General features: G+C 39.5%; 1 protein-coding gene across 2 annotated transcripts in view; it reads left to right on the top strand.

Annotated features, from left to right (window-relative positions):
* The window catches only part of PRKD3 (protein kinase D3), a 51,389-nt gene that overhangs the window by 12,359 nt on the left and 12,766 nt on the right, over positions 1–26,264 (top strand). Inside the window, exons 3-11 of one of the 2 annotated variants that reach the window (XM_086745029.1) lie at positions 3,840–3,978; positions 6,740–6,871; positions 7,576–7,733; positions 11,175–11,364; positions 14,052–14,129; positions 16,087–16,270; positions 17,706–17,829; positions 20,675–20,752; positions 22,386–22,662. In XM_086745029.1, coding sequence (XP_086601155.1) covers positions 3,840–3,978; positions 6,740–6,871; positions 7,576–7,733; positions 11,175–11,364; positions 14,052–14,129; positions 16,087–16,270; positions 17,706–17,829; positions 20,675–20,752; positions 22,386–22,662 — 1,360 coding nt within the window. The remainder of the gene's footprint in view (positions 1–3,839; positions 3,979–6,739; positions 6,872–7,575; positions 7,734–11,174; positions 11,365–14,051; positions 14,130–16,086; positions 16,271–17,705; positions 17,830–20,674; positions 20,753–22,385; positions 22,663–26,264) is intronic. The other variant, XM_086745030.1, reaches the window with a different exon arrangement.

Here is a 26,264-nt window from a genome sequence, read left to right as displayed (position 1 = left end):
TACAGTTACAAAATGGACAGCCTTTCACAGTCATTTCATCCATGTGTATGTATACTTGTTTTGAGGGAAGAGGATAGTAAAACAGTTTAACTTTGAAGCAAATGAGGGTGTTGGTGTCAACAGTTCTAACAATCTGTAATAGATGGTTTTGCTGGTTTTTTTACAATACTTTTATTCCATAGAAAATTCCATATAAATTAATTTAGCCTTTCTCTGAAATTTATTTGAAAACAAAATCTTATTTATAGACATTATATTATTATTTAAAAACTTTGGAATTAATGTTGATGCTGCTTTCTAAGGAATGTAATAGAATCATAGAATCATAGAATAGTTAGAGTTGGAAGGGACCTTCAACGGTCATCTAGTCCAACCCCCCTGCAAGGAGCAGGGACATCCCTGACTAGATCAGGTTGCTCAGAGCCTCATCCAGCCTGGCCTTGAATGTTTCCAGGGATGGGGCATCCACCACCTCTCTGGGCAACCTGTTCCAGTGCCTCATTTTTAATGACTACTTGCTGTCACAAAGAGGATTTGAGTATTCATCTGTAACTTTTGTTTATTGTGTCAACTAATGCTTTTTAGTCACCAAAATTAATGTAGTACATTTTAAACATTTTAATAAATCCAAGATTTGTACATAAGAATGGGTAAATGGTGCACATGCAGAATACATGTAGTCATAGCATTTAAAATAAGTGCTTCCTGGTATGTGATTACGTCACCTCTGGTTACTGGGCTGGGAGTTTACGTGTAGGTATGTTCTGGCAGTTGCATGATAGGTTTATGGTCTCAAAAAATGAAAAATAGAGAAACAGAGACATACTTTCTTCAAAAGAAGGAGACTTAAACCAGTGAAATATCTTAGAGATTCCTTAAAATCTGTGATTGTAGGTGGTTCTGAGAACTTAATATAAAGAGACAGTAGTTCACACTGATTCTCTGAATCATCAGAGAGCGATGAGGAGCTCAACATGAGCTGGCAGTGTGCGCTTGCAGCTAAGAAGGCCAACCGCATCCTGGCCTGCATCAAAAGAAGCGTGGCCAGCAGGTCGAGGGAGGTGATTCTCCCCCTCTGCTCTGCTCTGGTGAGACCCCACCTGGAATGCTGCATCCAGCTCTGGAGCCCCCAACATAAGAAGGATGTGAACCAGTTGCAGCAGGCACGGAGGAAGGCCACAAAGATGATGAAAGGGCTGGAGCACCTGTTCTATGAGAGCAGGCCAAGAGAGTTGGGGCTGTTCAGCCTGGAGAATAGAAGGATTCGGGGAGACCTTATAGTGGTCTTCCAGTACCTCAAGGGGACCTACAAGAAAACTAGGGAGGGACTTTTGACAAAGGCATGAAGTGATAGGACAAGGGGTAATGGCTTTAAACTGAAAGAGAGTAGATTTAGACCAGATATAAGGAAGAAAATCTTTACTGTGAGGATGGTGAGGCACTGGAACAGGTTGCCCAGAGAAGTCATGGATGCCCCATCCCTGGAAACATTCAAGGCCAGGTTGGATGGGGCTTTGAGTGACCTGGTCTAGTGGAAAGTGTCCCTGCCCATGGCAGAGTGGTTGGAACTAGATGATCTTTTATGGTCCCTTCCAACCCAAACCATTCTATGATTCTATGATCAGTTGTCTCTCCTGGCAGCTGAAATTAGTATCAGCCTTAATAGAAAGTGTCACATTCATCTGCAGTCAGATACATACCATGTTCATGTTGATTTTCTCTCCCTTTTGTTAAGTTTTTCAGCAGCATGATGCAATTTTTATACTATAAATAGAAGTTCTCTTGAGGATGCAATTGGTTGTAGCATTGATGTGGTAGCTTCATCTTATTGATCCTAGCATTAAGATGTAATACCTGGCTAAACAGTGTATCAAGGAATAAAACCTCACAGCACTTATTAAAAAAAAATGTAAATATAACTTGTTTTCTTGTTAATTGAGGCACAGTTAAGTTTTGAGGTAGATCTTAAAGTAGATTTGTGCACTGTTTCAGGTATGAAGAACTGTCAGTTTCCTTGGAAGAGTTGCTAGCATGCTGTATCTATGCGTGTTTTGAATATAAAGGCAAGTCCTGTGCATACTTGCAGAGATACTAAGGCGCTTATTTTGGCAGCACGGCTAATTCTCAAATGTGTTATTTGATTTATTAATACAAATAATCTTTGAGAGATTGGAAAAATGTAATTCTCAGAATATTCATGGATATTTGCTATTTATCGAGATGAACAGATGAGTATACTGAAATATAGTATGAAATAAGAGATGAGTTCTTACAGGTAATTCCAGTTGACCTGAGGGATTTTAAGCAATAGCATTTTATTGTATAAAGGTTTAAAAAGCATCTCGTTTAGGGTAATATAATGCTACTATCGTATCTGTACCATCATGGGTACTGTGCCGTGTACAAGAGAGTATCAAATTTATATAGAGAACCTAAGAGTGAGTTGGGAGACAGAGGAAGCAGCTTGCTGCTTTGACATCAGCCCAGTAAATCAGTTTCTTGGTGCTGTGGATTAAATATCTACTGGTGTCCATGTAATTCTGTCAGATGCATCTTTTGCTTTTGCATGGGTTAAATGGCACAAATTCTGCCTCTCTTTGTGACCACCCAAGTAGATAGTATGCTTTCTAGAGCATGGGGATTCTTCAGTGTTATGTGTAATGTAAATGTGTAGGGTGTACACAAAACAGAGAAGGCCAACTTAGTATTTTAGATAAAATTGCTACTGGAAAGAGGAAATTATTTTCTCTCTGAATGGGAAGGGAGTGTGAAAACAATGGGTGTGACAGATACCTTCATTGTGTCTTTGATTTAGTAGAAACAAGTCTGTGAGTACTTTAGTTAAACATAACTGATATACCACAAGCTTCATGCAGTTAAGACTTACTGACTGTGCAAGATCTAAATTAACAAACTCTAGTCTGTTACCTAATTAATTGAAAGTTTGTGTACTTTTTCATATTTTTTCCCCACATTTTTCCTGTTTTCTTCTGTGGAGCACTTCTGTGTGTGTGTTCCCACCTTGAGTTGAATTCCAGTTTAAACAAAAAGGCCAAGGGAGCTGGTTGATTGGTACCGATTCCTCTCGAGGGACTATTCCGTGGTTTTTCTGTGAACTGTCTGTTTACTTTTAAGCTTTTCATTTTAAGAAGTTTTACTCACGCTTGACAGTATTTTGAACAGTGGGGAAAATAGAGAATGAGAAAGCTACTTCCAGTGAAGTGTCATGGGAAAATGACGTGTTACTTAGTGTATCTGTTCCCCATATGGATTTGCAATATTATCTTCTATTCTTTGGGGAAATCGAGTTTTCCTTTCCTTTTCTTGAATCTGCAGATCTAAACTGTTGTAGAACAATGACATGGAGCCTCTCTTGGCTTGCCTGTCAAGAAAAGTGTGGCAGGTGCTGCTGGAGTGTCTTGAGCTGAATACCTTTCTGACCAGAATGTCTATGAAATGAGGATTTACAGGTGGTAGAATCTGAGTTAGAAAGGTCTGCATTGGCTTTCACGTGCCAGACTGATTACGCAGGTCTGAGAGATTAAAAACCCTAACATTTTTTTCTTTTCAGATTTGAAAAAAGGGTCACTGTTGGTGAGGGAAACAGGGAAGAAGTTGATATTGATGGATCTTGTATGTTTTTGTTTTTTTTTTTATTTTGTTTTACTTTTTTATGCAACATTTCAGTTCAGAAAATGCTTCACTTCCTCAAAAATAAGCAGATCAGTTTTGTTTGCTTGGAACACTTAAAACACTTAAGCTCTGTAGCTGTTATTGAAAACACTTATGGATAGGATAATCAAAGAGTAAGTTAATTTAGAGTTTGCTTTCTATTGCAGTTCCCGGAGTGTGGTTTCTTTGGCATGTATGACAAAATTCTCCTCTTCCGTCATGACCTGAACTCAGATAATATTTTACAACGAATTACATCAGCAGAAGAGATACACGAGGGAGATCTTGTTGAGGTTGTACTCTCTGGTAGGTATTGTTGTAACAGTGAAACAGGGCTTTTTTCAGTATATTAAAAGAAAACTGAGACTTACCTTGAGCTCTTTGACTTAAATCTTGTACTGAGTCACTGTTTTGGAGTAGAGGTTTCTGAGAAAATCCAAGTGGTACTGATTCAGTTTTGCTGTTGTTTCATTGTAATGTTTTTATCATCTTCAGGTTTATTATTATAAGTAATTCTGAATATAAGAATATGAATTTATAATTATAATATGTTTACTATAGTTGTTGAGGCTGAAATGCAGGTAGGATTCAGAATTTCCTCTTCCAACCCCGTTGTTGACTTTCCTTTGCTTCGATTTGTCTTTCTGTTCTGTAGCTTTTACTTTTGGTTTATACTGCTAAAAAGCTTTATATAAACGTAGTTGCTGAGTCACACCTATAAGGACAGACTCTTAATGATTATTGTAGTGCTTGAATACAGTTTAAAATAAACAGTAGTCCTTAGAGTGGTGGTTATTAACCTGTAGTACTCTTCAATAACGAGGACAAAAAAAACCCACAAACCCTAACTGATTTGAATTGTATGGATTTTGTCAATACCCTGTTGAATTCAACCAAAAACCAGCTGTAGTTAAAATACAAATAAAAGCTGGACTAGTATTGAGCAGTTCTTTCAGACTTTGAGGACTGTCGTAGTTCAGCCCTGATCAGGACCAGACTACGCAGTCTCTCTCTCACTCCCCCCACCTTCCGAGAGAACAGGGAGAGAAAATATAAGGAAAAACGGCTCAAGGTTTGAGATAAGGACAGGGAGAAATCCTTAAAGTTACCGTCACGGGCAAAACAGACTCGGCTTGGGGAAAACTATTCATTTATTACTACAAATAGCAGGATAATGAGACAGAGAACAAGATAACCTCCCTCCACTCCTCCCTCTTCCCAAGCTTAACATTATCTCTACTACCTTCCCCGCCCCCCCCGCCGAGTGGCACAGGGCGGCAAGAGGGAATGGGGGTTGCAGTCAGTTCATCATACGTTGTTTTACGCCGCTGGTTCATGGTTGGGGGAAGAACTCCTCGCATTCCTCCCCTGCTCCATCGTGGGGTCCCTCCCACGGGCCACGGTCCTTCGTGGAACTGCTCTGGCATGGGTCATCTCTTCCACGGGTGCAGTCCCTCCAGAACAGCTGTCCCAGCGGGCCCTCCATGGGCCACAGCTGCCTTCAGGCATCCACCTCCCCCGGTACGGGGTCCTTCACGGGCTCCAAGTGGATCTCTGCTCCTCCGTGGACCTCCATGGGCTGCAGGGGGACAACCCGCTCCACCATGGTCGTCATCACAGGCTGCAGGGGAATCTTGGCCAGGAGCCGCATTACTCCTCCCCCTCCTTCTGAACTGACCTTGGCGTCTGCAGCCGTTCCTCACAACAGGCTGGTAGATGTCTCTCAGGATCTTTTTTTACATCTCATTCACTTCTCATCTCCTCTCCACTTCTTGCAGCTGGGCTGGACTGAGTTGGGCCCAGTCGGCTGCCTGGCGAGAGGCCAGAGGGTGAGGCCTGCAAGGCCCATGAGGCCTGCGCCTCCCCCTCTGCGCCTCTGCCCCCGCTCAGCTTCTTCACATCTTCTCTTCTCTCTTTTTTTTTTCTTCTGTTTTCCCCTTCTTAAATACGTTATCGCAGAGGCGTTATCACGGAACATTCTGCTACCAATTGTCTCGGCCTTGGCCAGCAGTGGGTCCGCCCTAGGCCCGGCCGAGTCCGCTGAACAAAGGGGAGCGACTTCTAGCAGTTTCCTACAGAAGCTACCACCTTAGGCCCCCCCTCACTAACAAAACCACGACAAGGACTAAGTGCCAAACTGAGGTTACATTTTAGAAAGAGAGATCTCTTGGCTGTCATGGGATTAGATTTGTAAATTAGATTGATGAAGTATGGTTTCCAGAGTCAGAAGGCTGAGTTCCTTGGCTGCATTTCAGGACCTGCTGTCCTAGGCATGTCTAGGGTGTTCAGTAGTTGATCATCTTGGTTTGAGCTTTTATTGGTTCTGGTGAATGGCATGTTTGGAAAATTTGTCATGTGTGCCTTTTCTTGACAATCTCTGACAGTTTCCTTATAAACAGACAGACCACCAGAAACTGAGGCGTTTTGAAGAAGTGTGAATCTGTTTCATAAGGTTTTAAAACTGAGACAGGAGAATCTAAATATGAAATGTTAGTATATATTTGATCAAAGAATAGTATCCATCAGGGCAAGGTAATGTTGGTGTAAAAGAACACTTTTTTTTTTTCAGTGTTCCATGGAAACTCTATCAGCAATTGTGTTTTGATACACACAGAGTTCAATCTAACAAGCTTTTACTGAAAAAATCCTTTAGAAGATAAAAATCTAACCTGTAGAACTGTCCTTCATTTGAAAATTTTGTACGTTACAAAACAGCTTGAAAACTAAGTTGCTCTTTCAAATGTTTAGTCTTAAGTTGATTTTAGCAAAGCTTTTGTTGTATTTGCCTTCTCAACTTAGTGAGGTTTTCAACATTGTGACTCATTCTGTTGATTAGTTGTGTCCATTAGCCTACAGAATCCAATGGATATTTTTTTCTCAATAAAAAAGCTTACTGAAAACTATGTAATCTTGTAAATGCATATTTAAGTGATATACAGTAAAGTGCTGATGTCTATGCAGCTCATTAGTGTTCTTTGAATCTGCCGTTTTTAAAACAATATATTCTATCCATAAATCCTTGTTGATCCTGTGGTAAGAACCATAACTTACTGCAATCTTTTAAAAGCTTTGGCTACAGTTGAAGACTTCCAGATTCGTCCTCACGCACTTTATGTGCATTCCTACAAGGCTCCTACTTTTTGTGACTACTGTGGAGAGATGCTTTGGGGCTTGGTACGACAAGGACTAAAATGTGAAGGTAAGTCTGTGATTTTTAGTGTATTTTTGTGTATGTGTATCTACATAAGGTGAGGAAGAAGAAATTGTATCATCTTCGATACGTTAGCATATGATAAATGCAGCATTTCATACAATTGAAAGGGCTCCATACAGCAGGAAACCCAAGTTCTGATCCTGGCTTTAATGCAGACTGTGTGTGACCTTGGGCAAATGACTGAAGGAGTGTTCTTGTTTCCCACTTGGAAAAAAATAGCTAGCTTACAAGTGTGTGTCCTTATCATAAGGAGCACATACTTCGGAGAGACTCCTGAAGGGGAATCCCTTTCCTTATGGCCTTCATCCGGCTGGCTGTGGAGCACTTTGCAGCCTGCTGTCAGGTGCTGATGGTGCCTGCTCACTGGCTTCTCCTTGGCTCTTGTGCTCCAAAGTGAGGGAATGATGAAAGCGTTCTGGTGAGGAGAGAAGTAAGGAGGTCAATGAGCTGCTTGTTTCTGGAGCTGAGCTTACTGAGGACCAGTAAGCAAGTATAGTAAGTAGTGCAAAAAAAGCTGTTTCTTTAAATTGTATCAAGAACACTAAAATAAGATAATTTAACAGAACAATCTATTTCTGCATTTACCATTTTCCTGGATCATCTTTTTAACTGCTTTATCAAAATATTGGTACTGTTTTTGTTACTTTGAATATTGGGAGTTTTTTTGTCTATAAAACCTTCTCTTTCAGGTTGTGGGTTAAACTACCATAAGCGATGTGCCTTCAAGATTCCAAATAACTGCAGTGGAGTGAGAAAGAGGCGTCTGTCTAACGTGTCTTTACCAGGAGCAGGGCTTTCAGTTCCAAGACCAGCACAAGCTGAATACTCATCCTCTGCCTCTGAAGAAGTATGTAATGTAAAAGGGGAAACAATTTCTGGTTTTAAATCCTTTAACCTCTGGGCAACTAGATAGTGGCTCATAATGAGTACGAGGAAGCTGAGCGTAACCATTATGATGGTTTCTTGTTAATTTTAAAATCTGGTGAGTTTTAGACTGTGACACTTACTGGTAACTATTATTACTGTAAGAAATTAAATTGAAAGTAAATTACAACTTCTATGTATAACTTTGTTATTAGCCTGTCACTCATGGTTATTTGAACTCTGAGAACTTTGGTTTCAGGAATGATAAAACACCTTGCCTTCTTTGTAATACAGATTCATTCTGTAATTACAGTGTCAGTATAGAATAGTTACTTGGCTAAAGCAGTACCAATTGTAAGCTTTTATGCTGGGAGAGAGGAGAATGTTCCTGATATGCTGTTAAGCTTTTCACAGAGTTAATCTAAAAAAAACCCAAGCCCTGTCAAGTACGGTGTAGAAGATGAACGGCTTACAGTAAAAACTGTCATAGTTATAATGGTTCTTTGGTTATGATGATTGCTGAGAGGTTATAGATTATACTGCAACTATACTGGGATCATAAGACAGGACAGGCAATGATTAGATCCAGCTTTCACTATGGGGTGAAAGCCGTGCTTTTGACAGTTAGTCTTTCCTACTTATCTAATTCCACTACTGGTCTTGGAACTGTATAACAATTCTTATCATGGTTTAAAATATAAATTGTATAGATTGTCTAGTTCAAAAACATTACTTTTTTTTTTTTAGCTAGAGGCTAGGAATCCTAGTCTTGAGTCATGAAAAATATTTATTTTGATGTTTGTAACTATTAGTAAGATTTATTCAGTGACCATAGTTGTAACCATTTCTCCTATCACAGAATTTAACTTGGATTTCTACATACATGTTCAGTACATGTTTGAAACCTCTTCTTTGCTATCCAACTTTGAATGCTTGACTTAGATGATCAATACTATATTATCGTATTTATGGTTCATCTTTCAACAGGTCAGATGCACAAGACCATGTTCCTTTAGATTTTTCTGTAGATGGAGGTAGCTAAGTTTGTTCCGATGAGTGTTTAATATGATACTAAATGTCTTTTTTTTTTTTTTTGTTTTAACTGCTGAGGTTTTTATTTTGACTTATTTTAAAAGATTTTTTTGGGAGGGTTAATTTTCAAAATTATTTTTTAAATTTTCTAAATATTTTTGCCTAACCTAGTAAGCTATACAGACATGCCATACTTTGCTTTTTAAAATTGATAGCTTGAGATAGTGATTGGATTTTGGTTTGCCTACCTCCAGTGTTTTACATTTTAGCCCCTATGTGAGGGTCTATATATGCTGTCTGTGAACCTTGTCAGATTGCTTAAAAAAAAAAAGTAGTTCTAAAAGTGAATTTTTAGTGTTTTAGCTCTGTAGAAATAAAGATTCATACATACTTTTCTGCTCTCTGCAAGACTTTTCTGTCTGGTGTTTTCTTGGTTTTGTCTTACAATACCAGAATGTGCTGTTAAAGGTTTTTGGCCAGGTTGCTTTCTTATCTGGTCACTTTCTGAGCCAATACCTCCCTCCCAGCCCTACTGACTTCCTTCCCCTGCCCTCCAGAGTAGAATCATAGAATACTTTGGGTTGTAAGGGACCTTTAAAGGTCACCTAGTCCAACGACCCTGCAGGGAATAGGGACATCTTCAAGTAGACCATGTTACTCAGAGTCCACATGACCTTGAGTGTTGCCAGGGATAGGCCCTCTAACACTTCTCTGTGAAACCTGTTCCAGTGTTTCACTAACCTCATCATAAAAAAAAAAAAAAATTCTTTATGTCTACTCTAAATCTACCCTCTTTTAGTTTAAAACTATTACGCCTCATCCTATCACGACAGGCCCTGCTAAGAAGTCTGTCCTCATCTTTCTTACAAGCATCCTTTAAGTACTCAAAGGTCATAATAAGGTTTCCCTGGACCCTTCTCTTCTCCAGGTGAACAGCCCCAACTCTCTCAGCCTGTCCTCGTAGGAGAGGTGCTCCAGCCCTCTTATCATCTTCGTGGCCCTCCTCTGGACCCACTCCAACATGTCCCTGTCTTCCCTGTGCTGAGGACTCCAGGGCTGGACAGAGTACTTCAGGCAGGGTCTTGTGAGAGCAGAGTAGAGGGGCAGAATCACCTCCCTCGACCTGCTGGCCATGCTTCTTTTGATGCAGCCCAGGATACAGTTGGCCTTCTGGGCTGCAAGCACACATTGCTGGCTCGTGTCCAGCTTTTCGTTCACCAGTACCCCCAAGTCCTTCTCAGCAGGGCTACACTCAGTCCCTTTATCCCCCAGCCTGTATTGATAGACACCAACCTGTGTGCAGAACCTTGCACTTAGCCTTGTTGAACTTAATGAGGTTCACATGGACCCACTTCTCAGGCTCGTCCATGCCCCTCTAGATGACATCCTGTCCCTCAGACTTGCTGTCTGCACCATTCAGCTTGGTGTTGTCTGCAAACTTGCTGAGGGTGCACTCGCTCCCACTGTCTGTGTCATTGATGAAGATCTTAAACTGTACTGGTCCCAATATGACATCCTGAGGGACACCACTTGTCACCAACGTCCATCTCGACATTGAGCTGTTGACCACTACCCTCTGGGTGTGACTGTCTGACCAATTCCTCATCCACTGAACAGTCCACCCATCAAATCGATCTCTTGCTGATTTAGAGAGAAGGATGCTGTGGGGGACCATGTCAAAGGTGTTACAATAGTCCAGATAGATGACATTAGTAGCTCTTCCCTTGTCCACTGTTGTAGTCATGCCATCATAGAAGCCCACTAGGTTGATCAGGCATGACTTTCCCTTGGTGAAGCCATGCTGGCTGTCTTGATTCTTCGTGTGCTTTAGCGTAGCATCTGGGATTAAAGAGTTGGGACTGTTCAGCCTTGAGAAGAAAAGACTCTGGGGAGACCTTATAGTGATCTTCCAGTACCCAAAGGAGGCTTATGAGGAAGATGAGGATAAACTCTTTAGCAGGGCCTGTTGTGATTGGACAAGGAGTAATGGTTTTAAAATAGATGGAGGTAGATTCAGACTGGATGTAAGGAAAAAAATGTTTCCATTGAGGGTGGTGGAACACTGGAGCAGGTTGCCCAGAGAGGTGGTTGATGCCCCATCCCTGGAAACATTCAAAGCCAGGTTGGATGGGGCTCTGAGCAACCTGAGCTTGTTGGAAATGTCCCTGTTCCTTGCCAGGGGGTTGGACTACATGACCTTTAAAAGGTCCCTTCCAACCCAAAGTATTCTATGATTCTATCTTCCCAGGCACAGAAGTGAGGTGGTGGTTCCCAGGGTCCTCCTGTCCACCCTTTTTAAAAACTGGTGCAATGTTTCCCTTTTTCCAGTCACCAGGGACTTCACCTGGTAGAACTGTTTGGGTGCAAATCATGTATACCTTCTTTATTCCAGCGCTGCTGCCCAGAACCTAGTAAGAGGATTCCCTCCTGGAGTGGCCGTCCCATCTGGATGGATAAGATGGTGCTTTGCAGAGTGAAGGTTCCACACACCTTTGCTGTTCACTCTTACACTCGTCCCACCATATGCCAGTATTGCAAACGGCTGCTCAAGGGCCTTTTTCGCCAAGGAATGCAGTGTAAAGGTAAACATTTAATTTTCTACTGCAGTGTTAAATTTCAGTAAAGCTCTTGTATTTAAAAGTGATTTCAACTTAGGTTTTGATTGCCAGAAGGTTGTATACTGGAAATTTTTTGTAAAATTACATATTTTTGAGAGGAGTAAAGCACCTTTATTCTAGAAGGATAATTCTAAATTAATAAAAACGGGAAATACTTCCCTTTGTTCAATGTGTGTTGCCTAGATTCATCACTAAAGAATTTGTAAGTTTTCATTATATTATTCTGGTATGGAACATTGGTTATTATCTTTTGAAAAAAAGTTTTACAAGTAGGTGCCTTTCCTGAACTAGCTTAGGCTTCATCAACTGCATGATTTTTATTTAGCATATGTTAAGATGCATGACTTCAGTTCTCAGACACTTTCATGTAGTTCCCAGGGCATAACTATGACTTTGTGATCTCCTTCTGGCTCTTTATTGCTGGATAGTGCAGATCTGTCAGCTGCTTTGCAGCAAAGAAAACTGTAGTGATGAATTATAAACATTAATATGGAAAGGACTTTCCATTGCTCTTGTGTGAGTTTATCAAACGTGAGTACCAAAAGTCAACATTTTTGAAGAGGTTGCTTAATGCATTTTCAATTTCCTTTAGTAGAGGAGAGCAGAAATTGTAAGCTTATAGCTATGTTAACTTTCTTTTGACTAAAATACAGCTGTCTCATGTAAGTAATGAAGCAGTTTTATCTTTGATTATTGTTTTTATTAATTTGCAGTCTTTGTAGTCTGAAGTCTGAATCCTGAACTGTTACTGATTTATTTTTTTTTCAGTTAGTGTCTCTTGGCTACATGTAATACACAAATAATGAAGCCTGAAAAAGATGCTTTGCAGATTTAACGTTAGATGTTACTGACCATATACAATTGTTGTGACTGTCTACCCAGCTGAACAAATGGGGCTGCCACATCAGTTTCAGGGAGGTGAATGGCACAGGATAAAAATAACATTTATGTATGGAAAACAAGCCTAGACAAATGCTATGTATATGCATAGGGCAGAAATAAATATATTAATAGACCTCCATTTATGCAGTATGATCCTATATGTATTTTTAATATATCAGGAATTGATATCAAACAATCGAACTATTTTCATACTGCTTTCTCATATGGATTCTTAAGGTTTCCCACTGACTTCCTTATGCACATTCCGAGAGCTTGGGGGCTTTCAGCAGTCCCGTGTTCCTGAGTACCTGTAAGAACCCTGAATTTTTTTAATTCGTCCAGGCTTCTACTTGGGCTCTGGGGATGATCTTCGGGATGCTAAGGATATATTTGCGGTAATTAATTAAATGTGCCTGAGAACATTCCTGGACACTGAGGTCAACTGGGACAAAATGACCTGTGCTCATGAACGAGTTTTCTTAGCATCCCAGCCTGGGTGGCTGTGTGCAGGCTGCCTGTTGGGAACAATTTAGTGAGATGTTCTGATTTATGAACTAGACTTGAGAACTGTTTGGGATTGTGCTAATGCTGTAGGCCAAAAGCATACTAGGGAGTGTTTCTAATACTAGACTATAGAGTTGCATTGCAGTAACCAATAATGTTTCTGTACGTAGTTTAACTTACTAGGGTTGACGCCATATTAGTCTTTCTAGTTCCCTGACAGGATTTGAAATGTCTCTGTTTTCTTCCAGCCTCCTTCAAACTAGTGAAGTAACCATATTCTGTAATGTGGACTGAAAACACTGCTATAGAAAGGACAGTTCATTGGTCTCCTAGGATGCTTCCTTGTAGGCACTCAGAAGCTGAACAGGATTGTATTTTGCTCCAGAGTTTCTTCTCTGCTACTAAAAATGGGAAGATAATGATTTTTTGCTTGTCTGGGCTTAAAAGGAAAGCACAAACAGCTTTCTTTGGATAGCAGAAAGGGACTAAATTATCAGTTTGAAAACAGCTGCGGGGGCAGTAAACAGTTTTGAAATCTGTGATGTTGATACAGACTTGAAAATTACAGCAATGCTGCTAATAAAGGAAATTCCTGTTAATACCGCTAATGTGGTATGCTTGACTTTGTTCAGCAGGCTGCATCTCATACCTCGGATGCAGAAATGGCACATATCCGGGTTAGATTCCATCTCCGCATCAGGCCAGATCTGGCCATAACAGTATTCTGTCTGCTCTGTGTCAGCAGGCAGAAATGGAGCTTCAGTGTTCAGCCGAATCTGTAATCTGAACTGGAACTGGAATTTTGGGATTTACTGCAGAGTTTATTTGCTCTGTGATATACATGTGTGATCCTAGAGGCTCTGATGCCTGCTAGTCTTAGGCAGCAGGTGGGGAAAAATGATAGGGATGAGATGTGTAAATCATATAGCAATGGAAAAAAGAATGTGGAACAGATGAGAGGATGGGAAAAATGACATCATTATGGAAAAAATAACTACAGAGAAAGCTAGAGAAGTAGAAAACTGTTTTGTTCTGGAGGGGGAAGTGCTGACATAATAAATGGTGGGGGCAAATCAACATGTGACATCAGGACAAGATTGTTAATTTCTTTCTGGAGGTGACCTCATTGGTATTGTCTTTATTTACATGCAACAAGTGTATGAACCTGAACTGAAGCTTGTGATGGAAGTAGTGAATGATAGATTATTAGTGTCTGAGTAGGAGTAAGATTCTGCTATAATGAGATTATTTGTCTTCTATTGTAGATTGCAGATTCAACTGTCACAAGCGCTGTGCATCTAAAGTACCTAGAGACTGTCTTGGAGAGGTGATTTTCAATGGAGGTAAGATGAGAAACATTCTTTCAAATACTGACTTACGGCTTAACAAGGTGCATTAGCTTTCGGTTTCTTCAACTTTGCTTATTTTTATTTTATCTTCACAATTTTTTCACCGGAGGTTGCTGTCAATTAAAAAGATTCACTGTAAAACTTGTAGTCTGGTGAATTTAATTTTAGTTAATCAGTCTTGGCAATTTCAGTATGCTTTGTTTGAGATTAATTTTTGTACATTGAGAAGGCTTCTTCATTTTTTTATCTCGTTTGAGTAAACATCTGTTGTGATCAGTCTGCTCATTGCTCACCATGAAATAGATATTTTTAAATGTTGATATCTGAAGACAAGTACCATTTTTTGTGACTTTCTCATATCCATCATTTTTAGGGGCCAGAGTTAGCCCAGCAGTTCATGAGGTAAAAGAGAGAGGAAAAAAACAAGTCGAACCAAAACGAAAACCCCTGCTCTAATTTTTTGAAACCTCAATTAAACAGGACTATTTTCTGAATAGACCTTACTGAGTTGGAAGGGGAAGGTGGGGAACAGTATGTGGAAGAAAGTTTAGAGTCTTGGAATTTTTAAACCAAAGTTAAGCTGATGAAATATAGCATAGATGAGCAGACAGTGAGGTGGATTGAAAGCTGGTTGAATGGATGAGCCTAGAGGGTGGTGATCAGTGGCATGAAGTCTAGTTGGAGGCTAGTAACTAGTGGTTTATACCAGGAGCCAATGCTGGATCCAGTCCTGTTCAACATCTTGGTGATGGGGCACAATGTACTCTCAGCAGGTTTGCTGGTGACTGGGAGGACTGCCTGATGGGCCAGGGGGTTGTGCTGCCGTTCAGAGGGACTTAGACAGGCTGGAGGAATGGGCTCACAGGGATTGTTGGACCAGATGACCTCCAGAGGTCCCCTTCAACTTCAACCGTTCTGTGATTGTGTTGCCCAAAATCCTGATTTGTTGAAGAGTTGTTTTTGAGGGGAAATAACACTTGGGACATGCAGCAGATCACACCAAACTCAACAACCTGATTCGGAGGCCTGGGCAGCAGCCCTGTTAGCCAGTGGCTCTGTTGCCATTTTACAACGTATCCCATCCATTCATGCCAGCCTTCTCCAGCTCCAAAGTTCTTGCCTGGGTCTTGAGATCAGTGGCCATGGACAATAGTGTGCAACATGTTGTTGCTGCAGCCTGCTTTCACCACCTTTCTGATGATAAGGTGCAAGGGCACATAATTTGGGAGCTGTAATTTCATACAATTCTTCTGTGGATGTAAGTTGTTGTTTATTTTTTGTTCTTTCTCCTACCCTTAAATTGAGCTCTCTTCAGGGAAAAAAAAAAAAAAAAAGGCTACAGATGAAGATATTTCTATGTCTTAATTCTTAGTTTTCCCTGGTGGAAGTTGTACAGCTTTTGGGAACTTTAAATTCTGCCAGCAGAGAGTCAGATGCGAGTAAGATCTGTTCTACTTTTCTCTTTTCCTGCAATACCACAGTCCCGCTTTTCTCTCTTACTTTTGCTATTATGGGCTACAAGGGCAATGAGAACAGAGTTGGGTTTCTGTTGATGAAGAATTTCATTTGCACAGGAATAATTTTCTGGGTCATCTCTAGCCATCAAAAGGTTACTTTGTACTGATTACTTGTGGAACAGAATCACTTAATGAGATTTAGGTTTAGACCTTAAGCTTTTCACTCTTTCAATATTGTTATTTTACTTGGGTCTCTCTTGCCTTGGCATTTAGCAAAACCAAATTGATAATGTTCGTTAGCATACTTTGCATTATTTAGCAAAAAATTGAGGATTTGATCTCTTCTGATTGTACTTTTATGTTTACTTTAATAAATGTGAACTGAAGAAGAAAATGTTGTGGGTTTTTTGGGGGGTTTTCTTTCTTCTTTTTTTTTTTTTTTTTTTTTTAACTTGTGTATTTGAAATAATGTCTGAATCCTGTGTTGTTTCCAGAACCTGCAAGCCCAGGCCAGGACTTGGACATGCCAATGGAAGTTGATAGCAGTGAAATGAACAGTGATGGCAGTCGAGGTCTAGATGATGCTGAAGAGCCCTCTCCTCCAGAGGACAAAATCTTCTTCATGGATCCATCTGACCTTGATGCAGACAAAGATGAGGAAGCTGTCAAAACCATCAGGTAAGTCATAAGGTGAATTTCTTTGCTCTGGATGTGAGTAAAATATTCTCAATATTGTGAGTAAAACATTGCTGATTAGCCCAGTTTTACTGCTTAAGGTGTTATTTTTTCATTTGTGTTTTTGTTTTGAACATGAAAATGCTTTGTGAAGTTATGCTGTCTCAAGAAAACCTAAAATATAAAAAAAATTAAATAGTATAGTCTCTTCTAATTGTAAAAAGTACTGTGCTATGACTGTTATCAAAGGAATAAAACCAGATTGTCAAAACATGGTAGAATGTATGACTTAACATGGCTAAGACTTGACCGAGGTCTTTGTAACTTTAGCCTAATTTAGTTACTGTTATAAATATGTTGATTTAAAAGGAATTACTCAAGGTATTTTAATATTCACATCATAGTCTATATGCATGTTAGGCAGAAGTTTGCTTTATTTATCATGAATGTGATTTTTCTGAAGTCTTCTTTCCAGTAACTGTTCATAGTTCCTTTAATCACATTTAATCTATTTTTACTTTCTATGTTATTCCGAATAGTGTCATGCTGATTCTCTTAAGTAATTCTTAATAACATAAGAGCTGTTATACTGGGTCAAACCAAAGGTCATTTTAGCTCAGGGCTTAATAGCAAATATGTGAGGAAGAGTATGTAGTGATACCTTCCCAACTTTCAGTGACTTATAGCTCAAGGACTTCCTGAGTTGGAAGTAGCATCTTTTTGGTGTTCCACCTCTAGGTAGGATTTTTCCATGTATTTCTTACTGGATTTGAATCAATTATAGTTTTTGGCATGTACGGCATCCTGTGGCAGCCAGTTCTACAGTGCAACTGTGTGCTGTGTTAAAGCATCCTTACATTTTTGGCTTTGAATCTACCTTATGACTTCGTATGTTTACAAACGTTTCTGTTAGTGCCATATGTAGGAGCTCTGCTGTTAAGCAGCAACTTAGTGATTGACTCCATCTTCAATGATATTAAAACCTGTACATTTAACTAATGACTCTGTCAGAATATTAGTGTTTGTCAGATCCTTGTCTGCAGCACAGTTAATATCCCTGAGCAGGGATAAAACTTTCTGGTGCAGCTGTGATTGGAGTTAGCACACCTCTGCTTATATTTTCATAAATTGAAAGTATGCATAGATAGGGACCTTCATTAGTGTAATAATATTAAGAAGTAGCATAGTCAACGTAGACAAGACAAAATAATAACGATGCTGATGCTAATTTTGTTTTTATGCTGGATTGAGACCATCAGTCTTAACTAATTATTCTGAGAGAGAATGATTTCCGTAGGTGTCCTCATTCCAGTGTGTTTCTTCTGTGTTCTGTAGAGTAATTTTAAATACTGCAACACTTGAACAATATATATATATATATATAATTGCAATATTGTTGTATTTTAATTTGTTAAATATTAACTGTTGGTTTTTTTAGTCCTTCAACAAGCAATAATATTCCTCTCATGAGAGTTGTACAGTCGATCAAGCACACAAAGAGGAAGAGCAGTACAATGGTGAAGGAAGGATGGATGGTCCACTATACTAGTAGAGACAATCTGGTCAGTGACTTTAGTTTCTTCCTACATTAACTTAAATTATTTCTCTAAACCAGTATATTTTATTTTTCTTATTTAGATATTCTCATTTACAGTATCATTTCAAAGAACTTAGTCCTGGTATTTATTGTAAAGAAATCTGATGCAAAGGAGAAACTGTAATTTAGTCAAAGTTCTTCATGTTGTGATTCAACAGTACTTTTTCTTCTCCCTTTTAAGAAGGGAGAAGCATCTCTAGATTGTCTTAAATTAATTGCATGTTTAAGATTTCAGCTTTCCTGAGATAGTAATTTGGAATAATTTGCTCTTGTCTTCTTTATTTTTAGCAGTTGAACTAAGTATTTGTATCAGAGTTTTTATTCTACTACATGAAAAGATGGAAATCAGTATAAAATGAGTGCTGAAATGGTTGACACTGCTATTCTCATGATCTAGATGTTTGTAAATATTTATGTGTAGATATGGGAGCCCTTCATTCCTCTAGCAATTCATGCGATCTAAAAGTAAGCGTTATTGAACACCACCCCCGCCTCCAAACTCACTATTCCTCTTGATGTCAGTGGAATAAAGAGTTATGGCTTCACTGTATGTCCTTGGGTATGCAAGCATCCTTCAAAAAGACTGGGTTGTTTCTTTGTAGTTCTACCAATAGTAATGTCTTAATTGAACCTTCTTAGGCAAGCGCTTTGGTTTTGTGTATTCAGGAGGAAGATAAGGAAGAATCACTTCCATTGGATTCTTTAGAGTTGTCTTATGGGAGGGAGTGAGTCCTCTTGTCTTTTGGTAGATGAATGAAAAGGATGAAGTGAAGAAATTTGCAGATCCCATGAAGCACAGTGTGTCTTATTGAAACTGTTCGTGAAAGGCAGCATAAATACTTTTGCATTCTTTGTCTATACGCAGGAGTCTGATTGAAGGTACTTCAGGAATTTAGAGAAGCAAAGTTATTTAAGCTGTGTTGAAATCAAGCTGAGGGATGATACTAGTCAGCTCAAGTTGCTGTAGTATTTTTACTTTTTGTGATTGTCAACTAAACAGACCGCTGCAAGTGGTCTGTCAGAAAGTGCCTTACAAAATTTTCCTTTAAAGTACAGTTTTCTAATATCTAGATGTATTTATCACCAGCCAAAATAAGTATCTAGCATATTTCAACTGAGATTCCAGCCAAGGCTGCTTCACAGACACAATTATCGTCAGCTGGCTACAGAAAAACTAAGGCCATGTAGCAGATGAAGGTGAATAGTTCTAGTGGAACTGTTTAGGGCAGACCTGGTATTCAGCTCTGATTTTATCTTTCAGTACAGCCAGCACATTTTTCCATGGACTTCTTTGGACCTCCTCATAGAACAGTGATGAGATCGGTCACCTTAGCTTAGCTTTTTTTCATCTATCAGTCTGGCTGCTACCTAGATGACATCTACCAAAAAAGGCTGTTCAAATGAAGTGGAGTATTCTGCCCCAAAGCTAAATACTTTTAACCAAGCAAGATCTCACAGAGCTTCCTAATGGGAGGAGACGTCCATCTTAGGTGTTACAACATCAACTGTTTCCCTTGGCTGCTCTGCTCTCAGCAATGTCAGGCTGTTTCCTATTCCTAAAACTTGGGCTTTTTATCAGGTCCAAAGAGGTTAATTTTAACAGCAATATCTGTATACTTCTTGCTGACCTTGGATAACAAGATATTTTACTCTTTATAATGAGAAATTTCTGTATCATTGTCTGTATTCTTTTCCTCACTCTGAGCCCATCCTGTCTCAGAATACGGTATGGGCAGATTGTGAATCCTTCAGTGAGTTATCAACCTGTTCCTTAATTCCCTCCCTCCAAAGTCTTCCCTGATTTGTGATTTAATAACGAGTATATAGGTATAGTATATATAGTATATATGCTTTCACCCAGTTTCCATTCAGTGCTGGTTAGGAATTCCATTTAGGAAAATCCATTCATGACCTAGCTTGCTTTATCTCCTGCAGGTAGTCTTAGCTTCCTCAAGATTGAAGTGATTTAAGCTCTGCTGTACTATGTTTCAAACTTTGTCATCCTAGGACAGAGTTAAGAGTCTTGGATTTTTGTCACAGAAAAGTGAGAATGGGTTTCTAACTATTATGAGCATGGTGCAAGTAAAGTAAGTTAGATTCATATAGCCATATTAGCTTTCTAAAAAGCATTTTTGTTTTGAAGAATGTTCCTCTGCTTAAAACTACAAGACAGTTATGTGCAACAGCTGATTCATGTGACTTTTTGGTGAGGAAGATATTTCTCATTGGTGGAGACTTTCAGAAAATGGCTATTTAGTCTGTGTTGATTTTTTTTTTTTTTTTATCCCCGAAGATATTTTGTCCACTTGAATCTCATAATCTGTCTGTCTAGCCAATGTATGCTTTTGACCTAGAATTCTATCTTGACAAAAGAATTAAGGACTTGTTAGACTTGCTTGGTCCTTGAACCCTTGCAATGTTGGTATGAGGGCACAGAGAAGAAAGCATGACTCACACAATTGTTACTAAATTAAAATAATTCAGATTTTATGAGCACATGGCACCTGTAGTGAAACCTGTGTAGGTAAGTGTTTTTCCTGTACCAGATAACTACTACTGTCACTACTATTGCTGTAAGGTGAGTGATTTTCTTTTTGTGGAAATAATTTTATGAGCCTCTTCTTGAGTTTAAAAAAAAAATCTTTATTCTCAAAGTGTGTATTTTCATGTATCTAGTCTAAGATGCATTGCAGATTAACATTAATTGATTATCTTAGTTAATTGAAGCATTTCTCTCATTTAAATAATTGGATAACAAAAGCCGGATGAGTCATTTATTCCTTACGTTTGTTTTACTGTGCATTTTGTAGAGAAAAAGACATTACTGGAGATTGGACAGCAAATGCCTCACACTATTTCAAAATGAATCTGGAACAAAATACTACAAGGTAATTAATGATGAGTAATAATTATGTTGCACTTGATTTACTTAGTGCTTTATAGATCTGAAATAGTCTTGTGAGCAGTATAAGTATTATCTCCATTTCCCCATCTTTTTTAATCAGAACTGTGACCAAGTTAATTGTTGGCCAAAGCTTGTAAGTGAGAAGGACCAAGACTAACTCTGAGAAGTTGCTTGCAGCTCCTGTTCTAATCCCCTTGAGTATGTCTCTCCTTACCTTTTACACATGCTGTTCTCCTGAATTGCCTAGCATACTAAGCTTTCTTCACAATTAGCAGATAATTTGTTTGGCCATGAGTCTAACGAAGGATAGGATTTTTGTGTTCTGTAAGTAGTGGCTGAAAGTTTGCATGCTTATGTATTTTATTTTGATATTCCTAAAAGGAAATTATTCCCAACTGTACAACTGAAAGTTGCAAGCGAGATTTAGAGGAGAATTTACTTTGCAGTCTGGCATTATATAAATGAAACTTAGCAATAAGTTTGGTGTAATGAGTTCAGTGGTGGAGTATTCAGAAAATGTGTTTGAATGTATAAACAGGATTTTTCCCTTTTCTTGTCTTACACCTTTAGGTGGGGGTCCAAATCTTGCAGCTTCTTCCTTTGTAACATCTCTAAGATCAAGCCTTTTCTCTGTACACTCAGCTAAACTTACCCAGATCCTTTTCATCCCTATCTTGACCAATGCAGTCTCTTCTCAGATCTCCCTGATACTTGTATTGCCCTGTGCATTCAAAACACTGGTAAAATATGTTCCTTGCTTGTTGCTCCATTGTGTCACTGCTTTTAGTCCTTTGATGTGCCCCTTTGCACCCCTTTTTAACTACTTGAATCTCAGGTTATTTGTCTTTGCTGTTAGAATAATTTACAGTTGTTGCCTTTACATTTATTTGCTCTTCATCTTAATCAGCTACTGTCTCTTATCCCTCTAATGCCAACCTGGTGTTCCCCTGCTTGTTCACTACTCTTGCAAGTGACGTGCACCTGTACACCTTCCCATGTATGTGGAATGTCCTCCTCCAGCTAGTGTGAACTTGCAACCATTTCTTCCTTCAGATCTGTTCTCTAGTACTGCTTGTACCATGGCAAGGTAGAGAAGTCAGGATAAATTGTTAATATCTATATGAAAGAGAATGTTTGCCAAAAACAATTCAGATACATGAAGCAGTGCTTGTTGACTAGCTTTTATAACCACATCCTCTTCTTAATGTTGTCTTGTTTCACTTTTTTTCCCCTGTCATGTTCTTCTCTAGCTAAGCTGTATAAGCTACAGGGGGGAAATAGTCATTCTGTAGTTGTGCATCATTTGTATGTGGTGGGGGCGTGTGTCATGCTTAATATAAATGCAGTTTGAGTAGGGAATAGTAGTTGTATAGAGAGAACTGTGGTGGGGCTGGAAGTCTCTCCTGACTCGTATAGAGGAATGCAGAAAACTGTGGAAAACTATGGGTGGGCAATGGTCATGCACAGTTTGACATTAGTTATGAAGCTCGGTATTTTAGCTTTGGTATTTTGATATATTTGCTTTGATTTCTTTGCAAACATTTAAAGTTTTGAATATCAGTATATTAAAATATTATGTGCATTTTCATTTTTTAATCTTTAATATTTTTCTTCAGGAGATTCCACTTTCAGAAATTCTCCAGGTGACTCAGCCTCGAGATTTTTCAAATGTGGTGCAGGGCAGCAACCCATACTGTTTTGAGATCATCACTGACACGATGGTGTACTTTGTTGGTGAAAACAATGGCAGCAGTCATCACAGTCCTGTTCTTGCTGCCACTGGAGTTGGACTTGACGTAGCTCAGGGCTGGGAGAAAGCCATTCGTCAGGCTTTGATGCCAGTCACTCCTCAAGCTAGCGTTTGCACTGCTGCAGGACAAGGAAAAGATCACAGTAAGCAGGGAGACAAGGCACTATTACTCTCATTCTGAAGCTGGTAGAGATTCCTTTCCAAAAAGTGCTTATTTAAAGTGAAGTATTGTCTGTCTATTCTCTGCTCAATTGGGTTTCTAATTTTCCACAAGTCTTTAAAAACTGACATTCAGGTTTGTGGAGGGTGGGCAAATCCTTTAATCTGTTGTAGCAGGAAGTAGCGGTTAAGAATCAGATTTACAATATGAATGGATGTTGCAGAGCTTTATTGTAGGACCATTAAGAGCTCACACATAGTTGCTGAATGTAAAAAAGGGACCACAGTTTAAATATTTCTAATATACTTCAGATTACACACACACACATATATATATATATTCAGTTTGTATACATATAATCTGAAAGAACTAAATTTGGATGCTTTTTGATGTTATCTCCTATATATATTTTTTTAAAGTGTGTGAGATGTCAGTAGCTAAAGAGAAGAGAAGGAGTTAGAGACACAAAGTAAATACTGCCAGTGATGGAAAGAACTTTTGCTGAGCTATGGGTAGTAATAAAAAAGTACCCTATTCTTCCTTTTATGCACCTGTCCTCCCTTTTTTTCTCTGGCATAGGATCATATTCATTATCTTTGGTTCCACTAAACTATATAGTGGAACTGTATCTTTCTCTTCAGACACATCCTTCTTCCTTGCAATGACATTCATTCACATTCTGTACTGAGATTTATACTTTAGTTTTCTTTCATCTTGCAGCTATTGCTTAATATTTTAGTGAAATTTTCTTCTGCAGGAGATTCTGAGATTAGTTTCTTGTCTCTGATATCTGGTTATTCTGCATCAGCAACAGTTAAGAACATGTAAATGCTAGTCTGAAGTAAAGGCAGTGTCAGAAAATACAGCGAGGGTCTGAAATGGTAAACTATGAAATGCCTGTACTGGTATCTGTATTTAATTACAGTGAAGAAACATAGCTGTAAGATAATACCTTATAACTGGCCTTATACATATCTAGAATGCTACTTTCGTTATAAAATTCTTAGTTCCAAATATATACACCAAAGCTCTCTTTGTTTTCTAGAACCTAAGGCTTGCTGTTGCTGAGAGACTTGCAAAGACAGTTGCTTTTTCCTAAATCAATATTTTTGCAGATATAAATAATAACATTTTTATATTAAAACTTGACAGTGGTAGGGAGTAGAACTGCAGGGGTAGATACAGAAAGGAAGTATTTTAGCATATTTAGGATTGTAGGAATATAAGAAACAACTATAGGTTGTTGGATGTCGTCCCATATTCTTAGTCAGCTCATGAAATTGTTTTTTAAACTCTAAAGCCCACAAAATGTCTGTTCATCTCTCTCCTTCCTGCACACTGTGAGCCATGAAATGTATCCCAAGAGCTTTTAAGAAAGTGAGACTTTGTTAAAAAAACCAAAAGCCTTGAATATGTTCTCTTAAATAAAAAGACCAGGAGAGGAGGGAGATATTGCTAATGCTGGAAATACTTGCAGCAGCTGGGAATTGGCAGTGTCAAAATGTCCACAAGATGCTAGCTAGTCTATTTATACCACATTCTGACCAGAAAGTAGCTGGAAATGAGGATGCTCTTCCAGTTTGACCCACAGGAAAGAATCCTTTCTGACCTTGTACCTGGTGGTTGGAGTGGGATGTTTCTGAGCTGAAATGAGAAAGAGACGACTAGTAAACTATTACCTGTTTTTTTCAGCCCTTATTCTTATGCATTTCATAAACTACAAAAATTGATTTATTTGGAAGGCATAACACAATCTTTACCTACCAGATATTTTATATTTTGTAGTCATCTGTGGAGAAGGATTCAGTGTGTTCTCTTTAACCAGTTTCAAAAACTGTATCTTCACTTTCTAGTTGCCTTGTTTCAACCTTGCTGCAGTTTGTGTTGACCTTAGTAAGTTTTTTGTCTGCCACCTTGTTTTTCCTTGTATTCTGTACTGTTATTCCAATACAGACTTGACTGTAGTCAATAATCAGTAGATACATGCAAGGCTGTAATTCCAGTTCATATTTCAGATGCAGTATTCAGAGTGTCTTTGAGAACTAGTATTTGTTGCTGTCTTAAGTTTGTAAATTCCTACTTTGAGAAAAAGCACAGGTGGCAAAACTCAGATACAGACATTTTCTTTGTTCTCTAAAATTGTGTTTTTTAAAGTCTAAAGCTCTTTCTAGGGTGATAAAAACTCTTTTCAAAGTGCTAGGAAATCTATAATGTATCTTCTATCTATTCATCTTGTATGTGAATTTGTTCTTTTTTTTTTTTTTTTTTTTGCATTAACATAACAAATGATAGGTGCCAGTTTGTCTGTGATGCTTCACCTCTGTCTTGGAAGTCAAAGGAAAGGGTTATTTTCTGCCTGCCTTGATGTATCTCTTCTTGCATCATAGTGTTACTCCTATAATGAAAACTTCATGTTAACATCTGCTGCAGGCTGAAAACTTATCTGCTTTTACTTTTAGATTACCTTTCCTAGACTTGTCCGTGTGTTGTAGTTCAGCCCCGATCGGGACCAGACTATGCAGTCTCTCTCTCACTCCCCTCACCCTCCGAGAGAATAGGGAGAGATAATGTAAGAAAAATGGCTCAAGGTTTGAGATAAGGACAGGGAGAAATCCTTAAAGTTACCGTTATGGGCAAAACAGACTCGGCTTGGGGAAAACTATTCATTTATTTCTAAAACTAGCAGGATAATGAGACAGAGAACAAGATGACCTCCCTCCATTCCTCCCTCTTCCCAAGCTTAACATTATCTCTACTACCTTCCCCAACCCCCCAAGCGGCACAGGGGGGAAGAGGGAATGGGGGTTGCAGTCAGTTCATCATGCATTGTTTCACACCACTGCTTTGTCTTTGGGGGAAGAACTCCTTACGTTCCTCCTCTGCTCCTTTGTGGGGTCCCTCCCATGGGCCCCAGTCCTTTTTGAAACTGCTTCACTGTGGGTCATCTCTTCCACGAGTGCAGTCTCTCCAGAACAGCTGCCCCAGCACAGACCTTCCGTGGGCCCCAGCCTCCTTCAGGCCTCCACCTGCTCTGGCGTGGGGTCCTCCACGGGCTGCAGGTGGATCTCTGCTCCTCCGTGGACCTCCATGGGCTGCAGGGGGACAACCTGCTCCACCACGGTCGTCACCACAGGCTGCAGGGGAATCTTGGCCAGGAGCCGCATTACTCCTCCCCCTCCTTCTTCGCTTCATCTACAGCCATTCCTCTCACAAGAAAAATTCTTCACAACAGGCTGGCAGACGCCTCTCAGGATCCTTTTTACATCTCATTCACTTCTCATCTCCTCTCCACTTCTTGCAGCCGGGCCGGGCTGAGTTGGGCCCAGTCGGCTGCCCAGCGGGAGGCCAGAGGGTGAGGCCTGCAAGGCCCACAAGGCTCACGCCTCCCCCTCTCTGCCCCCACTCAGCTTCTTCACATCTTCTCTCTTTTTTTTTTTTTCTGTTTTTCCCTTCTTAAATACGTTATTGCAGAGGCGTTATAACGGGACATTCTGCTACCAATTGGCTCGGCCTTGGCCAGCAGTGGGTCTGCCCTAGGCCCGGCTGAGTCCACTGAACAAAGGGGAGCGACTTCTAGCAGTTTCC

The sequence above is a fragment of the Chlamydotis macqueenii genome, chromosome 3 (genome assembly GCF_036417535.1).
Source record: "Chlamydotis macqueenii isolate bChlMac1 chromosome 3, bChlMac1.mat, whole genome shotgun sequence".
NCBI classification, from domain to species: Eukaryota; Metazoa; Chordata; class Aves; order Otidiformes; family Otididae; genus Chlamydotis; species Chlamydotis macqueenii.
This window is presented reverse-complemented; position numbering and strand designations above follow the sequence as displayed.